The sequence below is a fragment of the Rhinatrema bivittatum genome, chromosome 6, assembly GCF_901001135.1.
Source record: "Rhinatrema bivittatum chromosome 6, aRhiBiv1.1, whole genome shotgun sequence".
Classification (NCBI taxonomy): domain Eukaryota; kingdom Metazoa; phylum Chordata; class Amphibia; order Gymnophiona; family Rhinatrematidae; genus Rhinatrema; species Rhinatrema bivittatum.
The window spans coordinates 51,784,579-51,804,566 of record NC_042620.1 but is presented as its reverse complement, the minus strand read 5'-3'; the positions used below and the strand labels follow the sequence as shown (position 1 = coordinate 51,804,566).

Genomic DNA, 19,988 nt, shown 5'->3' with positions numbered 1-19,988 from the left:
CATGGGATCCATCAAAACCCCCAATGGATCTTGATCCAGGTTGTGTGTTGGATCTCCCAGGTCACTTTCAGGGTCCTTGTCCGGTGCCACCGGACCCCCTTGGAGCTGCTCAGGATCATCCAGGCTATCTGAAGAATTGTCCTCCTCCTCTGGGGTTAGCCCAAAACGCAGCATCCGTAGGATTTCTCCTGACTCAAGTCCTCTAGCCCTCTTGGCTGTCTGGGACTTCCTAGGCAAAAGCCTCTTCATCCCTAACTCCTTCCGGGCTAAATAAGCCTTATGAAGGAGAAGCACACAACCCATGGAAAAGGCCTCCAGGTCCAAGGAGGAAGAGTCCTGATCAACTCCCTCCTGAACTCCACCCCATCCACTGCCACCAGCAGAGGTCCTTTCCCACAGGAAAAAGCATGGTAGGGGAATCATTGGACTCAGAAATGGCAGCCTGCATGTGCTGCCAAAATGGCTGCTGGTCCCTCTGACACACACCCCTCCCCCCAGAGCAGACCCAGCCGCATGCACTTTTTCACCGCTCTCAGGAGTCCTGCCAAGGTCCCAGCCCCCCCTGAAGTGCATTGTGGCAAAATGAGGTTGCATCAAGACATGGGTCTCTCAACCTGCAGCTGCGGCAAAGTCTGCCGTGCTGTGCGGGAGCAGGCATGTTGGGGCAGACAGGCCTGCACATGCACTCAATCCTAAACATAAATGTAGCAGCAATCACACTGATTGCTGTCCAGGTGCTGAAATACAGCACTACCTAACCCCGATAAAGGCAGGCAATTCGGCCTGCTCCCTCCTGCCTACCTCGCGGCAGAGGAAAAAAACCTAAAAAAACCAAACTTACCTGCTCCTCAGGCCTGCACACTGCTGTAACCTCCCGGTCTCTGCTTTTTTTTTTGTTTTAAGAAACAGGGCCTAAAGGAAAATCAGGAGGGAAAGACTACTCCCCTGCTTCTGGAGGCTACCTGCTGAGGAACCTGGCACACCAAGGGAGTGAAGGGCCCAGAGGGTGAGAGAGAACCAGGACCCCTGGCTATCTACCCCCCCTTGCCAAAAAAGAGTCATCCTGACAGGGATTGCCAACCCCCTGCTTGCCATGCTCTACCCAAGGGATGGCCCACGAAGGAACCCAACACCTCGGGGAGCTGAATCTTCTTCTGATCCTCTTCTCTATTTTAAACACCTCCAGACTGCATGTATGCACCACCACCATCTGCTGGAGACAGAGAAATACTGAGGGACTGCAGGTAGCACTCTTGTTTATGTAGCAGTGCCTCAAAGTTTTGTTCTCTGCCTCCATCTGCTGGTAGGGATGCATAAACCCACTCATCTGGACTGATCTAGGGTATTTAGTCTAATAAGTTTTCTGAATGAAGGTATATATACACTTTCCTATTCTACACCATATATGTATATATATGGTGTAGAATAGGAAAGTGTCCAGCTACAGTTTCTTCAAAAAGTTGCACTTTGGATAGGAAGGTGCATATGGGAGAGTAACACTTTTTTTTTTTTTTTTTTTTAAGATCTGCATGTCTCAGCCTCGATGCATTAGCTTTCAGGGCTGGCAGTTATGTTTGCACCATGGCTTTTGTGCCCTGCTTCAGTGTTGACTGGACTTGTGATACATCTGTGTTGATTGTCCTGTGCTTTGCTGGCTCCAATATTTTGCATAGAATTTCAGCATTGATGTAATGTGTAAGCCATTTTAAATGCTGAATCAGCCTTTGCACTTTTTTTTTTTTTAGCACTATCATTCTCTTTTTACTAAATGTACATGGCACCATTTTTTTTTAGTGTCGAATGCCCTATGCACCCATGGCACTCAGGCAAAGGGTAATTTGTGTCGTAGGAAACCGTAGCACCACTATTGTCTCTTGATTTTTGCTAGTCGTTGCAGCTTTTGAGAGAACCTTTTCTTGGAAAATTAAAGTTCTCATCTTGTCCCATTTGGCCTGTTTTGAGATTGCAAAGTCTCTCTATGAACTGGCCCAGGAAGCTGTGCTTCCATAGCAGCATTTTTTTCCCAGACAGTTGAGGCACAGATCTTGTTGGTTATGCAAAGTTTGAAACATCTTTACCTGCTTTTTGTGACATCCCACCTTTTTTAGTGATTCTAAGTACATTTAAAGTAAAATTAAATTAAAAATAAAGAGTAAACTAAGTTTTCATAGTGATAGGAAGGTGACAGCTAATAACCAAAATGCCCATGAAGCAGATAAAATCAGACTGAAGCAGTTCATATGGGAAGGACACCACCTGCTCAGGCAAGACCTGGTTAAAATAAAAAAACCCTGAGCTAGGAGAGAGCAGTATCTGACTTGGCACTGACAGACGACACCACACAGGTATGTGGCTGTATTGTCTGGCTTTCCACAGATATCCCATTCATCTGGACTGGTCAGACTAGATGAAAAGGAAGAGCCCTTTTTTGCTCCCATTTTCTTCCTTTTGATTTATATTCCACTTTTCAGGCACTTCAAAACGACATTCATATACTGTAGGTATCAAAATATCCCTTTCACTGAAATTCTCAGAAAAGTTACGAATCAAATCATTTTCCTGTCATGTTATTACTTCAGTGTTGCACAGTGAAGTGGTTTCCAGGCATGCAAGTCCTTATTTCCCTTCAAACCTTGACTTACCAGACTAACTAGGGAACAAACTGTCAGTATCAGAAAACTGCTCTCTAATAACTAAGACACAATAACAAACATGCACAAAATTACAGCCAACTCTAAACTTACTTTTTTTCTTTTATAATAGTTTTTAATTTCTACATAAAGAAATAAGTCAAAACAAAAGTTTGTTGAAAAACATTTTTTTATTGAGAGCTCTACGATCAAGGGATGAAAACCTACAAGATGCTGCTTGTAGCTGCAGAAGCAATGAGAAAAAAACCAAAGTTATATATAAATTAGCTTTCTGATTTTGCTAACGATAATGCTCCTGATCCTCAAACATAAAAAGTTCCTTAATCTCCAATTGCCCAAAGCAACAAATTTACAGTAAGCCTAGGCCCCTGATTTATGTAGCAAAATATTCCAAACATTTTTTAAAAAGTGTATGGCTGAGTGTATGAGATGATGAAACGAGAGACTTCCTGTAGATGAAGCTTCTCTTTAATTCCAAGCATTTCTAGTACAGCAACTGGTACCATACCATGTCACAGTAATCAGGTACAGCAGATTATGTCTTGACCTTTTCTGGGCTGGGCAACATTAACTCTCATATCATAACAGGAATTAATGATATTTGTAGATCAGGGAGTAAGATGCAAGATCTGCTTCCCCCACCCCATCCTGCAGAAATTTAGTTAAATTAATCAAAGAAGAGAGTGTTATTGCACATCCATTACTTGTAAGAAACTACATTTGTTGAGTCGAGTTCCCATTCCAAGTGTTGTTTTCATCTTCATCATCCTGAGTCCTCAATCTATATATTTTCCCTTCTTTTTTGAATTCCTCTCCACGTTTTTCTGGCATTCTCTTCCTGACCGTTTCTCTAGATATATAAATAAAAGTTCAGGTGAAAAATTACTATGTTTCAATGCACTATTATATTTTGTGATTGTTTTTATGATACTGTATATCCAAAGACAACTGCTGGATAAAGCTGAGTAAACACTTAAACCTTCATTTACCCTCTTCTCAAAAGGGGGGATTTCATATTTCTTAAAAGTATGCACTATGTAACAGTCTGAAAACCTAAGGACTGACCAAAATCAAGCAACACAAGTAACATAGCCCACACCAGCAGTCATAATCTTAACTCCTCCCATTGTATTATTATTGTACATAAGCTATATTTGCATTTAACTATGTTTTTGCCTAGAATCTACTTGTACAGCATTTCCTTGGTTTCCCTTATCCCTCTACCCCCCCCCCCCTTCCCAGTTCTACTAATATTTTCCTTGTAAAGCCCTTACCCCCTCCCCTTCTCCCCCTACCCTCTCTAGTTACTTTATTCAGTTTCTATGTAAAGCCCTGTTGGCTATTTTTTGTTCTATGGAAACCGATGTGATGTTTTCTAAACGAATGTCGGTATACAAAAAGTTTAAATAAATAAATAATACAAAAAACCCAAAAACATGTATTCAGAGTTGGTATATTTACATGATCACTTCTGAACAGTATAGATTTCAATTTACTTCAGTTGACAATACAATGATTGTTATAAAGCATATTAATCTAATTAATTAATATAACCCTGCCTACAGACTTTCAAAAAAAAATCTTAAGACGTGGCTGTTCAGTCAAGCCTTCCCCAACCAGGGCTAACAATAGACACATAGCATCAGCCACATCTAGATAAGAACATAACTCTCTTGCACTTACTTCTTCCTCGTTGTAATTAGTTCATGAGTTATCTGTCCCCCTCTATGCTCTTCCTTCCCAGTTACATACCCCTGTTTTATTGTAACTTTAAACTTCCACCAGTTAATGTTATGTTATTTCTTTGTTCCTTGTAAACCGATATATGATATTTTTTCATGAATGTCGGTATATAAAAATGTTAAATAAATAAATAAATAATCATTTACTCTGGAAGTCAGTAGAGCAAAAGCATGCAGTAACAAAAGACTCTTGAAAAGAAGAATCTAGTCAACAATAAGAATTTAGACAATTCTTAAAAGTGATGGGTTTAAAGGTACTGGTTTGATCACAAACTGGGGACTTTCTACTATATAGTACATGCAGATAAAGGGTTGAAAAGGGTAACACTACTTACCTATAATTATCATTCTCCCAAAAGAGCATTCAAATAGAATAATGTTAATGGGTCATATAACCTGGCATATGCTCCTGAACTTACTGATGTTTCAACCATCCTCTGCTCCTTCCCCACTTTTGAAGAAATTAAGCCATAAGGCAAATAAATTCCTCAAGAAAGGGTAGGTGGACAGGTGTGAGAGTATCACAACACAATATTTAGTAAATAATTACCTATTATACACAGGATATGCAAAATAAAAGGGCTTCGGGGATGCAGAAAATTGGCATCGAGGATCTCCTACGAACAACCACCAAGCCAAACACAATTCTAACAAAAGACAGTGCCCGCACTCCAGACACTAGCATTGGTAAAATTGTGGACTGAAGTCCACCTTACAGCCATACAAATCTCATTGCTGGCATTTTGACATGAAACTGGCTACTGAGGTTTCGATTCAGGGAATGGTGTGGATAGCAATATATCAGCAGGTTCTGCCAAGGCCAAACTACTACATATGCTCACAAATATATGCTCGTCTCAGCAAACAGCATAGCACCTTGGCAAGAAGTTTGGCATCTTTCCACTGACAGTGCTTGGGGAGCTACCTCAGGGCCAGCTGAATAGATGAAAGAAGATTAAGGCAAAAAAAAATTCAGCTAAAACTGGAATTATTCCAATAGGGGTTGATGGTGGATTGAGCTCAAACCAGGGAGGTGGGGTGGCTCTGCCAGTGCAAATATTTCAGAGCATAAGGACTGGATACTATGTCCCAGCACTCTAATTCAAGTATCCAGAAATATCTTGGTTGGTGCTTCCATGTCCCTAAGCATCAATCCATGTGCTCAACTTCTTGCAGCAAAGCACGTCTTTTGAGCTCTAGCCTTGCACTGAGGGATCAAAATATCCGAGGACTACTTGAAAAGGGCTTGATTGTCATGATTTTTTCATGGCCTTAGGTTCTTTGAACAAGGAGTAGAGTCCAGCTTTTCAGCAAAGTAGACATTGCACTATACCATGTGGGTCTCAGCAACTTGAAGTATCATCCTACATCCCAACACGTCATGACCTCCTCTAAATCAAATATAATAAATATCATGATGGCTAAGGGAATTCTTGTACCTGCAGGTGGAACATTTCTTGAATGTTATAATGTCCAGGAAAAAGTAGCAGCTTTTTACACAGGTCTAACTATACAAAGATAACATCTGAATAGAATGTCAGGTTCTTATGGCCTGGATTGGCCACTGTTGGAAACAGGATGCTGGGCTGGATGGACCCTTGGTCTGACCCAGTATGGCATTTTCTTATGTTCTTATGTTCTTAGAAGAGAACTGAATACATCCCTTAGTGGCACCTGAACTTTTGAAAACGCTGCATAGCTTGGGAGAAATTCTTTATGACCAGGTATATCACACATGAACTATCAGAATGACTATTAGATGTTCTTATCCTCAAAGTCTTGCACTATAATCACATCTAATCACATCTTCAAACATGTGTTTTTCATGTGAACACAAAGGTTTCATGTCAATAATACTGAAAAAAAATCTCAATGTATTCAACAGTAACTACAGAACATCTGCATAAAGAACAGAATATGAATATTGTATCATGGCTGTGGTTTTCTCTATGCAGAGGTTGCATATATAACATGTAGTCTATGCAGCAACTGTACATTAAATCAAGTATCTTTTATTAAGCATTCTAACATACAAAGTTTAATTATTCAAACAATTACAACAAATGCTCTAGTAAGCTCCATTGCAAAATACCACAACATGTCACAACTGCTTACCTTTTTGGTTCCGAGGGGCTGGATGCTGAAGGATGGGGATTTTCTTGCTGATTTGTTGCTCTTGTCATATTCTGTGTGGGATAAGGACTGGCAAATAAGAAGTTGCTAAGTATCCTCCAAACTGCTAAGAAGGGATAGAATATCGTGCCCAACAGTGCCAAGATTCCTGCATCAGAGGATTGCATTACAGTCCTAGGAGGTCTTCCTGCCTAGTTGCAAAGAAATAGATGGTGGTTAAATTAAAAAAACCCAAACACACACATTATGTCCGTTCATTCATGAAACACCACAGATCAGTCCAGACAAGTGGATTTTGCATCCCTACCAGCAGATGGAGTTAGAGAAAAAAAAGTTTGAAACACTGCTATATAACCGAAAGTGCCACCTGCAGTCCCTCAGTATTGAACTGTATCCAAGCCAAGATAACCACCCGGCCACAATAATTTAGCTCCTTGTTCTAAGGCAAGCAGGAACCAGGTTGTACTCCTTGAACTGGAGCCTTTCCATCCAAAGAATTTTGAAAACCTTCAACCAAAGGAAGGTAAACCGCATAAAACAGAAATCCGCACTATCTATATTCAGATACAATCTGGTCTTTCAGAGATAAGCGGATGGGATTCTGGACTGATCTGGGATATTTCAGGAACGAAAATTAGCAGGTAAGAACCAATTTTCCTTTCCTGTTCATACCCCAGATCAGTATAGACAAGTGGGATATACCCAAGCTCCCCTACACTGGGCGGGAACCCAAAAGACCAGCTCACAACACACTTTCCCCAAAAGTAGCCTCCTCTGGGGCCTGCACCTCCAAATCGGTAATGCTGGTTAAAAGTGTGACAAGACCATGTCGCTGCCCAGTAGAGATACTCTCTAATACCCCGTCCCGGAAACTACCTGCGCTGCAGTAGAATGTGCACCCAACCCTTCCGGAATGGTTCAATCCTTACAAATATACGCCAAAAAGATTGCCTTTTTAGCAATCGTGACACTGAAGCCTTAGAGGCTTTCAGGTATTTCTTTTGCCCACGTAAACAAAACAAAAAAAAGATGATCAGATCGCTGAAACCCGTTAGTGACCCTAAGATAACACAACAGAATCTGATGAACCTCCAACAAGTGCAGTTCTCTCGCATGTGGCATCTCCGCCAAATGACAAGAAGAGAAAAGTTCTACTGTCTGGATCAGAAGAAAGGAGGAAATGACCTTTGGCAAAAGAGATGTCGCCCGAAATACGCAGGAAAGAATCCTTGCAAGACAGAGCCTGCCGAACAGAAGGGCACCTAGAACACTGCTTTCAGAGTGAGATCCCTCAAGGAGACTTGCCTCAGAGGTTCAAAAGGGAGGTTCCAAGACAAACAAACCCACTGTACTGAAGGATGCAAATGCTTCGCCCCCTTTAGAAAAACAAATCACGCCTGGGTACGACACCAAAGGCCTCCCCTGAAGTCTACCACTAAAACATCCTAAATCTGCTACCTACACTCGAAGCAAATATATGTCAACCCCTTGGACAAAACCTGCCTGCAAGAAGGCTAAGATCCGAGATACCTCTACCTGTAGAGGATCAAGACCTTTCTCCAGACACCATGACTCAAATACTTTCCAAACACGAGCACAAGCTAGAGACATGGAAGGCCTTCTGGCCTACAGAATCGTAGCAATAACCGCTTCTGAGTGTCATTTCCAAGTGCAATTGCCGCTTCTCAAAGGCCAAGCCACGAGACAAAGGCAATCCACTGGATGCGAGAAGATGGGCCTTTGACAAAGTAACCCTTGCAGATGCCCTAATCCGATGGGTCCATCCTTGCAAGATGTGTCCGATCAACACACCACGGACGACACAGCAACTTCGGCACTACCAGCACCACCCTTCTCGGATGTCGCTCTATGCAACCCGAGACTCAGCCGACGAAGGGCCACGGAAGAAACACATATAGAAGCATGTCTGCTGACCACAAATGAATCAACATGCTGAACCTTTGGACCTACTCTCTCTCTCCTGACTGAAGAACCAACTCACCTTGGCACTGAGTCATGAAGCCATCAGATCCAACTTGGACATCCCCTGCTGTCCTAAAAGAGATCCATAGCCTCTGCGAACAAATTCCCATACCGTCAGATCTAACATAGAAACATAGAAGTGACGGCAGAAGGCGGCCAAACAACCCATCCAGTCTGCCCAGCAAGCTTTCACACCTATTTGTTTTCATACGTATTTGTTACTCTGACCGCTGAGGTCAGGGCCCTTATTGGTAACTTTTTGGTTCCAATTCCCTTCCACCCCCACCATCGATGCAAACAGCAGTGCTGGAGCAGCATCTAAGTGAAGTATCTAGCTAATTGGTTTGGGGTAGTAACCGCCGTAATAAGCAAGCTACTCCCGTTTCTTTACCCTGCCATTGCAATTCAGTCCTTGTTGGTTGTCTGAATATAAATCCTCTTTACTTCATTCCCCCTGTCATTGAAGCAGTGAGCTGTGCTGGATACATATTCCAAGTGAGGTATCGTGCTTAATTGATTCGGGGTAGTAACCGCCATAACAAGCAAGCTATACCCATGCTTATTTGTTTACCCAGATTATGTAATTCATTCCTTGTTGGTTGATGCTGAATATAAATCATCTTTTCTTCATTCTCCCTGCCGTTGAAGCAGAAAGCTATGCTGGATGTGCATTGAAAGTGAAGTATCAGGCTTATTTGGTTTGGGGTAGTAACTGCCGTAACAAGCAAGCTACTCCCCTGCTTTTTTGTGGATGCAAATCCTTTTTTCCACATTTCCTCTTGCCGTTGAAGCATAGAGCAATGCTGGAGTCGCATTAACTGTGTGTATGTTTATTGAATAAGGATATTAATCTCCAGGTAGTAGCCATCATTCCCGCAAGCAAGCCACCCCTTTGCCTCTTCTCTTCATTCACATCCTCTAGACTTTATGGATCCACAGTGTTTATCCCACGCCCCTTTGAATCGCCCCTTCTAATCGCTGATAAAGTCCATCTGCACAATGTCCACTCTGGCCACATGTGACACTGCCAACCCCACCAGGTAACTGGACAAATAATTCGTGGAACTCCTGAGCCACTCCGTGACTCTTCGTCTTGCCTTGGTGGTTGATATACGTCACTGTCATATTGTCTGAAAATATTATCACTGTCCATCCTGGCACCTGTGGAATAAATGAAAGCAACACCCTGCCAACTGCTCTTGTTTCAAAGCAACTGATAGACCAGGATGTTTCCCATACTGACCACCGACCTGGAGCCTTTCGTGCTTGACAAACCACTCCCCAACCCTTGAGGCTGACATCTAAGGTCACCACCATCTAGTCCAGATTCTCCAGCTTGGGATGCGACAGCCATCAAGAGAAACTGGACCTGCACCCCCCCCCCCCCCCCCCCCCAAGGTAAAGCTCCTCCAACCGCAAATTCCATCAGGACAAAAGGGACCTCTGCATAGTCCACATCAGGAAAATGCCCATGGTACTAACTGCAGAGTAGAAGCCAGAGAACCCAGGACCTGTAAATAAACCCAGACTCTGGGTACCAGAAGCCCAATCAGCTATTGCACCTGCAACTACAGCTTGGTTTCCCTCACTGAGCTAAGAAACACCCTTCCTACTCTGGTATCAATAAATGCCCTCAGATACTCCAGCAACTGGGAAGCAACCAGGTTCACTACCTAGCCCAGAGACCTCAACAGTCTCATGACTCAGAGAACAGAGCAATGACACCAACTCAGACATTGCCCAAATGAGCCAATTGTCCAAGTATGGGTGAACCAGAAAGTCTTCCCTTCTGAGCGCCACAGCCCCCACTACCATCACACCTTTGTGAAGGTCTGCTGCACCAGAGCCAAGCCAACCAGCAGTCTCAATCTAATGATCCTGCCCCAGCACCATTAATCACAGAAAACTTCTGATGATCTGGACTTATGTGGATTTGTAGATATGCTCCCATCAAATCTAATGATGCCCGATACTCCCCTTTACGAACAGTTGCTATGACTGCCCGCCATGTCTCCATGTGAAAATGCGGCACTTGCAGTGCCACTTTGGCCTTTTTTTTTTTAACCCCTGATGCACAATGGGCCATAAGGTAGCCTCCTCCTTTAGATCCAAGAAATAGACTGAATATCTTCTGATACCCTGCTCCAGCAGGGGAACCGGTACTTTGTCATCTAGACTGCACAATTGCTGCAATGTCTCTTGCACTGCCTCCAACCTGAAGTGGTATGGGCCATGGGAAACCACATTGGACCATGAGAAACTACATATGCCTCTCAGGCTGAACATGCAAATTCTAAGGCATAGCCATCTCTTATCACCTCCAGAACCCATTGGTCTTTTGTAATCCTGGTCCACTCCTTGGTAAAGCAGACTAATCTTCTCCTGACGGCATAGACAGAAAAGTGGACCAGCCTGGCCTCCTTATGAGGCCCTACCTCCTCCGGTTCCTAATCCGGAATTATCCCAAGAAGGTCTACGCGCTCCTCGAAAGGACTGCTGCCTTCCCGCACTTTGATGTTAGGATGAAGTCAAAGAGCTCCCATTGGAATGAAATCTCCTTGCATCCCGAAAACGAGACAGAGGTGGAAAAGTCTTCTTGCCGGGCTTTTTATCTTCCAGTAACTCTCCCTTGAAAGGAAAACTGCAAAGCTGTGACTTGGACCACACATCAGCTGGCCAATTATGCAGCCATACGAGTCTCCGCATCACCACCTCCGACACCATATTACTGGTGGAAGTCCTGTACAACTTGTCCAGCGCATCTGCCCCATAGGCCACCCCACTTCCAACTGGATGCGTTTGGCCTTGAAGATCTCAACTCCTTCACCTGTGCCTTCTGCACCTAGCGCAGAGAGATCCACTGCGTGAGGCTACTACAAATGGCTGCTCGCAGTCAAAGCTGAGAACTCAACTGAATCTCCAAATTCCTGATCTTGAGCCTCCTTCAAGGCAGCCAACCCCCATTGGAATGGCAGTCTTCTTGGCTCCTGCTGAAACTGAAGCATCCACCTTCGGCATCCGTAAGAGTTCCAGAGTCTCTTCAGGCAATGGATACAACTTTGCAATTGCCTTACTGACCTTAAGACATGATTCTGGATAGATCCACTCATGGATCACCAGCTTCTTTATGTTCTTAGGCAAAGGAAAGGGTTTCGGGGGACTCCATAGCCCATTCAGGACTGGGTTCACCCCCTTCATTATCCAATTCCCCAGCTCTTCAGAAGATGAGGAATACTCAAGACACAGATAACTCATCAGGATCAGACTGACAGCTCCCAGCATCCGGAAAAGGAGTCATCAGATCATCATCAGAATCCTCTGCAGAATCTCCATCAGCAGTCCCCCAAGGATCCCCCCCCCCCCTTCGGAACCCATAGAAAAATTCCTCGACCTCTCCTGAACCTCCTCCAAAGCCCAGGAGATGGAAGAGCACCCCCTAGAGACATCCCTTTGCGCCTCTTAGTAGGTGCGAAAACTTCCAGGGCAGCTGTCGCTTTCCTCCTGCCCCCCGCTTGACTAAATACACCTTGTGGAGTTGAAGGACAACATCTGCTGAAAAAGATTCTGTTTGACTGCCATTCCAGCTGATCTCTTCTTCAGCAGGATCCCCCCCACAGTGCTTTGATACCCAGGCGATTCCTGCCCCATTGGCAGTCTTGAGGTCAAGACTGCCAGGGATAACCAATCCCCCGCTCGCCCAGCTCTACCTGAGAGACGGCCTACGAAGGCAACCAACACCTTGAGGAGATACTCTTCTTCAAATACTTCTCCTTTCTTCTTTTTTTTTTTATAACTTCAGACTGCAGGTTTTTGAACCTCTATCATCTGCTGGAGACAGAGAAATGCTGAGGGACTGCAGGAGGCACTCTCAGTTATGTAGCAGTGTCTCAAAGTTTTTTTCTAAGCCTCCGTCTACTGGTAGGGATGCAAAACCTACTTGTCTAGACTGATCTGGGGTATGAACAGGAATTAGAATTTCAGATTTGCTTATGTTAACACATTCTCCCATATCTATGTAATTCTGCCACTAAAAAGAGGCAAGAAAACAATAGGGTCGTTAACATAATTGACATGTCATCTGCAAACCGAGAAATTTTGTTTTCCATTTGTCCCAACTGAATTCTCCATTTATCCTTATAGCCTCTAATCCTTTCCGTGAGGGGTTCCATTGCTAATGCAAACAAAAGTGGAGACAAGAGGTATCCTTGCTGAGTTCCTCTTTCCAGGGTGAATGCTTCTGAGTATGTCCCATTAATTTTAATGTATGCTCACAGGGTATCATGTAGTTTCTTTACCCAGGTGTAAAAGTGACAACCAATCCCCACTTTCTTTAGTGCTTCATACATAAATTTCCAATAGACCCTACTGAATACATTTTTAGCATTGATAGCTAGTAACAGAGGCCTGATCAGTCTCCCTGACAGCCCATATCAGATTGAGCACTTATAATGAAACCAGAACTGATCCTTCATGGATCAACTGCAGTATAACTTTAGCCAATCTAGCCACTAGTATTTTTGCTAATAACTTCACATCTGAGTAGTGTTATGGATCTATACGACCCACATGAACTTATCTCTACGTTTCTTTGGGAGGACTGATATTCTCCTGCCAGGGAGAGAGAGTCCCCCTCCCTCATAAAGCTATTAATCATCATCCTCAGAGGACCAATCAGTAGATTTCCAAACTGCTTATAGAAACACATGTACCCATCTAAACCCGGTGCTTTATCAGGTTTTAATCCTTTGATGGCTGAATAGATCTCAAATTCTGTTCTTTATGTATCAAGAACAACCTGCTGACCAATGTCAAGCTAGGCAGCTGTACATCTTTCTAAGTAAGCATCAATCTCCTCATCCTGAACACTCCCATCTTTGTGTATAGGGCCTTATAAAATTCCCGGAACCTTCTCATAATCTGGTGGGTGTCAAACAATGATTGCCTCTCCTTATCCTCTATGCATTGTACCTGAGCTTGTGCCTGCCTTCTTTTCAATTTGTGAGCTAGTAATTTAGAGGCTTATTGCTAGCCACATAATGTTTGTTTCACTGTTAACACTTGAAAGTTAATGCGATCATTCATTAAGGATTTCAATCTCAACTGCTCTAACTGTCCCAGTGTTTTTGGGAAACCCTGCTCCTTGTGCGTCTTTTCCAATGTTACTATAGAAGTCCTCAAATTCTTCTCTGCCTTCTGGTTTTTCCTCTCTCTTGTGAAACCCACATGACCAATTTCCTCAAAGCACACATTTTAACCCATCCCATAATATTGCCAGATTCACTTCTCTGGTATCATTAGTAGACAGATATTCCTTAATGATATTCCCTATATTCTTACATAACTTATCCTCTCTTAGTAATACTTCATTCAATCTCCAGTGTTTGAGGTACAAATTGGCAGAAATTTAGAAACTCTATTCCTATTGGAGCATGAATTGTCCAGACACAGAGTGCTGGGGAGGAGCTGGCTGTCGTGGTACATGTGGGTACAGATGACGTAGGAAAATGTGGAAGAGACGTTCTGGAAGCCAAATTTAGGATTTTAGGTAGAAAGCTGAAATCCAGAACCTCCAGGGTGGCATTTTCTGAAATGCTCCCTATTCCACGTGCAGGTCCCCAAAGGCAGGCAGAGCTCCGGAGTCTCAATGCGTAGATGAGATGATGGTGGAGGGAACAGGGATTCAGTTTTGTAAGGAACTAGGGAGCCTTTTGGGGAAGGGAAAGACTTTTCTGAAAGGATGGGTTCCATCTTAACCAGAGTGGAACCAGGCTGCTGGAACTAGCTTTTAAAAAGGAGATAGAGCAGCTTTTAAACTAGAACAAGGGGGAAAGCAGACAGTCACTCAGCAGTGCATGGTTCAGAGGAATGTATCTTTGAAGAATACTAATGAAACAGGAGAGTTAGGGCATCCCAACAGAGAGGTTCCAATAAAAGCAAACATAATCCATGTGCCTATATGTAAAAAATCACCTGAGCTAAAGATTTCCAAATTATCCTTATCAACTGAAAAGCAGGTTGTTAATACAAACAAAAACGCACTTTGAAATGTCTGGATGCCAATGCCAGAAGTCTAAGAAGTAAGATGAGAGAGAGTTAAGAGTGTATAGCAGTAAAATGATGAGATAGACATAATTGGCATCTCAGAGACCTGGTGAAAGGAGGATAAACAATGGGACAGTGCTATATCAGGGTACAGACTATATCACAATGATAGGGAGGATCAACTTGGTGGGGATGTGGCACTTTATGTCTGGGAGAGTATAGAGTCCATCCAACAGGATAAAGATCATACAAGAGACTAAATGCTCAGTAGAATCTATATGGGTAGAAATCCAATGTGTGTTGGGTAAGATTATAGTGATAGGATAAAATGGTCAGACAGATGATGAAATGCTAAGAGAAATCAGGGAAGCTAACCAATTTGGCAGTGCAGTAATAATGGGAGATCTCAATTATCCCAATATTGACTGGGTAAATGTAATATTAGGACATGCTAGAGACAAAGTTCTTGAATGGAATAAACAACTGCTTCATGGAGCAATTGGTTCAGGAACCAATGAGAGAGGGAGCTATTTTAGATTTAATTCTTAGTGGAACGCAGGATTTGGTGAGAGAGGTAACATGATGGGGCAATAGTGATCATAACGATCAAATTTGAAGTAATAACTGAAAGGAGGACAATAAATAAATCTACAGCTCTAACACTAAATTTTCAAAAGGGAAACTGATAAAATGATGAAATTAATTAGAAATAAAACTGAAAAGTGCAGCTGCAAAGATTAAAAGTGTTCAACAGGCAGGGACATTGTTTAAAAATACAATCTTAGAAGCGCAGTGAAAAAATTTATTCCACGCATTAAGAAAGGTGGAAGGCAGGCAAAACGATTACAGGCATGGTTAAAAGGTGAGGTGAAAGAGGCTATTTTAGCCAAGAAAACATCCTTCAAAGATTGAAAGAAGGATCCATCTGAAGAAAATAGGAAAAAGCATAAGCATTGTCAAGATAAGTGTAAAACATTGATAAGACAGGCTAAGAGAAAATTTGAAATGAAGTTGGCAACAGAGGCAAAAACTCATAATATAAACTTTAAAAAATATATTCGAAGCAAGAAACCTGTGAGGAAGTCAATTGGACAGTTAGATGATCGAGGGGTTAAAGGGGCTCTTAGGGAAGATAAGGCCAAACGACTAAATTAATTCTTTGCTTCTGTGTTTACTAATGAGGATGTTGTGGAGATACCGATTCCGGAGATGATTTTCAAGGGTAATGAATCAGATAAACTGAACCAAATCACTGTGAATCTGTAGGCCAGATTGACAAACTAAAGAGTAGCAAATCACCTGGACCTGATAGTTTGAGTTCTGAAGGAACTAAAAAATGAAATTTCAGATCTATTAGTTAAAATTTGTAACATATCATTAAAATCATCCATTGTACCTGAAGACTGGAGGGTGGCCAATGTAACCCCAATATTTAACGAGGGCTCCAGGCGCAATTCTGGAAACTATAGACCAGTGAGCTTCACTTCAGTGCCGGGAAAAATAGTGGAAACTATTCTAAAGATCAAAATCACAGGGCATATAAGAAAGACATGGCCTAATAGAACACAGTCAACATGAATTTACCCACGGCAAGTCTTGCCTCACAAATCTGCTTCATTTTTTTGAAGGGGTTAATAAGCATGTGGATAAAGGTGAGCCAGTAGATATAGTGTATTTGGATTTTCAGAAGGCGTTTGACAAAGTCCCTCATGAGAGGCTTCTAAGAAAACAAAAAAATCATGGGATAGGAGGCAATGTTCTTTCGTGGATTACAAACTGGTTAAAAGACAGGAAACAGACAGTAGGATTAAATGGTCAATTTTCTCAATGGAAAAGGGTAAACAGTGGAGTGCCTCAGGAATATGTACTTGGACCGGTGCTTTTCAATATATTTAAAATGATCTGGAAAGGAATACGACGAGTGAGGTTATCATTTGCAGATGATACAAAATTATTCACAGTAGTTATATCACAAGCGGATTGTGATAAATTGCAGGAGACCTTGCGAGACTGGAAGACTGGGCTTCCAAATGGCAGATTGAATTTAATGTGGACAAGTGCAAGGTGCTGCATATAAGGAAAAAATAAGCCATGCTGTAGTTCATGGTGTTAGGTCCCATATTAGAAGTACCATCCAGGAAAAAGATCTAGGCATCATAGTGGACAATACATTGAAATAGCCAGGTCAGTGTGCTGTGGCAGTCAAAAAAGCAAAACAGAATGTTAGGAATTATTAGGAAGGAAATGATAAATAAAACAGAAAATGTCATAATGCCTCTGTATTGCTCCATGGTGAGACCACACCTTGAGTACTGTGTACAGTTATGGTCACCACATCTCAAACAAAATACAGTTGCACTGGAGAAGGTATAGAGAAGAGTGATTAAAATGATAAAGGGGATGGAACAGCTCCCCTATGAGGAACGGCTTTAGAGGTTAGGGCTGTTCAGCTTGGAGAAGAGACGGCTGAGGGGGGATATAATAGAGGTCTTTAAAATCATGTGATGTCTAGAACGGGTAGATGTGAATTGGTTATTTACTCTTCTGGATAATAGAAGGACTAGGGGGAACTACATGAAGTTAGCAAGTAGCACATTTAAAATTAATCGGAGAAAATGTTCTGTCACTCAACGCACAATTAAGCTCTGGAATTTGTTGCCAGAGGATGTGGATAGTGCAGTTGGTGTAGCTGGGTTTAAAAAAGATTTGGATAAGTTCTTGGAGGAGACGTCCATTAACTGCTATCAATCAAGTTGACTTAGGGAATAGCCTTTGCTATTACTGGCATCAGTAGCATGGGATCTACATAGTGTCTGGGTATTGCCAGGCACTTGTAGCCTAGTTTGGCCACTGTTGGAAACAGGATGCTGGGCTTGATGGACCTTTGGTCTGACCCAGTATGGCAGTTTCTTATGTTCTTATATATGTATAAGAAATCTTGCCCAACAATGCCAATGAACAAAACAGCATGCCAATGAGAGAATAGATGGAATTTGGTTTAGGTTTAGAGTAGTAAGTTCAGCCCCTGCAATTATGATTTAAGGTTCTCCAGATATCTACAAGTCCAAATGTTTCCATCAGGTGTAACAGCTTCCTTCTATGTTCCTTGTGGGATGTTGAGGATAATTTAGAATTATCTAATGAGAGGTGGAGTGTCAGACTGAAATTGCCCTTAAAATCAAGGGGTCTTTAACAAATCCTGCTAATGTTCAAAAAGGGACTCTGGTCCTGACTGGGAGCATACATATTCACCAGTGTAACTGGCATTCTCTCAATATTATCATTAAGGAATAAATCTGCCATTTTGATGCTTCTGTACATCAATTATGGAAACATAAAACAAGATCCCTACTTATCTTTGTTTCTTATTATTACTGTTGGAAATTAATATGTGGGTCTTAAATTTTCATCTTGTTTCCTTAAAAGTGACTCTTGGATGAAAGTGATATCTGCTCTTTGTCTCAACTCTTTCAGTATCATCTGCCTCTTAACCAGTATGTTCAAGCCTCAGACATTCAACGACACTATTTTCTTCTTCACCTCTCTCTATTCCACCATCTCCGTCACTCGTACCCTCCCCTCCCATCCCCTTCTTTCCCCCAACTTCCCTTGTCACACTCCCTCTCGCCTCTAACTCCTCTCCGTATCCCTTCCCTATATTCCCCCTCCCCACCCCATTCCTATATTTGCTGATACAGCTAGGATCCCTAAGAAGGAATGACACCATCTCTGAGATGCTTGCAGCAGTCAGACCCAGGCAGCAAAGGAAGAAGATGCAGCCCAACAGGTTGCCACTGCTCCTGCTGCCCAATCTGCAGAGGGGTGTGGGGGAATTGACTGGCAGTAGAGGGTGGGAGGTAATGGCATCACCACTGCTTTTTTACCCAATCTGGCTCGGCCCTAGGTCTCCCATGGCAATTCCACACTAACTGGCCAGTTCTGCAGGTAGGGCTGGATTCTGCTACCCTTCCTGCAGCTGCAGTTTCACAGGAAAATAGGGGTTCTGAGTATACATCAGTGAAACAAACACCAATTTAATGCATTTTGATTTATATTTTTTAGGCAGCAGAATTTGCAAAATGTACAAGGGTATGAAGACTTTTACAAGGCACTATACACATTAAACTTTTTAAAAATGTATTTCTCTGAGCTACTTCCTTTCAGAATTTCAGTCTCAGTCAAGTTCACATAGAGACAGTACGAATTTTTGTACTTCATTAAGATGAGCATGACGGATCTGACTGTTCATAAGCAAGCTAAACCTGCCCAAGGCAGTATGTAAGATTGCTGAACTGGGTTTCTGAAGAAACATTTTGATATCAAGCAATTTTTCAATCAGTTATAAATGCTGCACACATTTTTAAATATGTTATAAAGGAGACAACATACAGCAGTAATCAAATTCTGTCTCAAATTAACTTTCAAATTTCAATAAGCTTTCAAAAGCTATGATAAAATCGAGAATGCACATAGATATACCAAAAATGAGTATGGTAGAGCAGGGGCTCTCAAATGTTTTCTGCCATGACATACCTGACAGACATTGCTCACTATAATGACCGGTTGAATTTTAAAAAAGCCTAAATATTACTTTTATTGTTAAGAATGAAAAGGAAAGAGGAGACTCCTCTCTCTGAACAAGCTGTTGTAATGTGGGATTATATAGAAAACACCGCAAGAGACACTTGGAACCCATATATCATCAGGCCTATGGGCTGGGTATTGGCTTTGCCTTCAGAAAGGGCACAAAAAAACTCCAAAATCACAATTACAATATAGTAAGTCTCCCATACAACAGCACTAACTGCCAGCACTCAAACAATAACAAACCTACCTATGAGACAGAAATGCTGCAAGTAGTGCACCAGGCTCTAACACACCAATACACCTCCCATTAGGAAAACAGAACAAGCCAGGCTGCTACAGATCCCTACGCAGAAACTACAAGCTAGCAGAATACCTCACCTCAGCCACACATGCAGAACACAGATGGACCCTCACCAAATAGAGAATAAAGAGATTATAAAAGTATAAATAGAAACATGCTGACAAAAACTGAACTGGAAACCTAAAGCCAGACTGTATACTGAGCCCAATGCAAAAAAAAATAGAAGCATTACCATGTCTCATTAAAAAAAATGTATATATGAAATCAATAGTGGTAAAGCCATACTAATAAAACCAAACATTTCAAAGCAGCTGAACAAAACATCCAATCATTAAAGATTCAAAAATTTTCCAACTGCCAATAAAATATTTCAAACAGTAGAAAAACACCCAATAATTAAAACTAATAGGGATAAAAAAAATCCCCTGTTCCAGATACCTTGAGATTGTTGGGGATTAGCTCACAAACTTTCTCCACACTCATTTTCACTTACATGCATGTTCAATTCCTCCTCAGAAGCTCAAGTGGCAGCAACAGCCTTCTTCTCCT

The 19,988-nt window shown here is 42.1% G+C and overlaps 1 protein-coding gene across 1 annotated transcript in view; it reads right to left on the bottom strand.

Annotated features, from left to right (window-relative positions):
* Positions 1–2,802: 2,802 nt before the first annotated feature.
* Positions 2,803–19,988, bottom strand: part of UBXN4 (UBX domain protein 4) — a 60,777-nt gene continuing 43,591 nt past the window's right edge. The window contains exons 12-13 of the mRNA XM_029605390.1: positions 6,509–6,717; positions 2,803–3,501 (exon numbers count right to left, since the gene is read on the bottom strand). Of these exons, the coding sequence (XP_029461250.1) occupies positions 3,366–3,501; positions 6,509–6,717 (345 nt within the window). The 3' untranslated portion in view covers positions 2,803–3,365. The remainder of the gene's footprint in view (positions 3,502–6,508; positions 6,718–19,988) is intronic.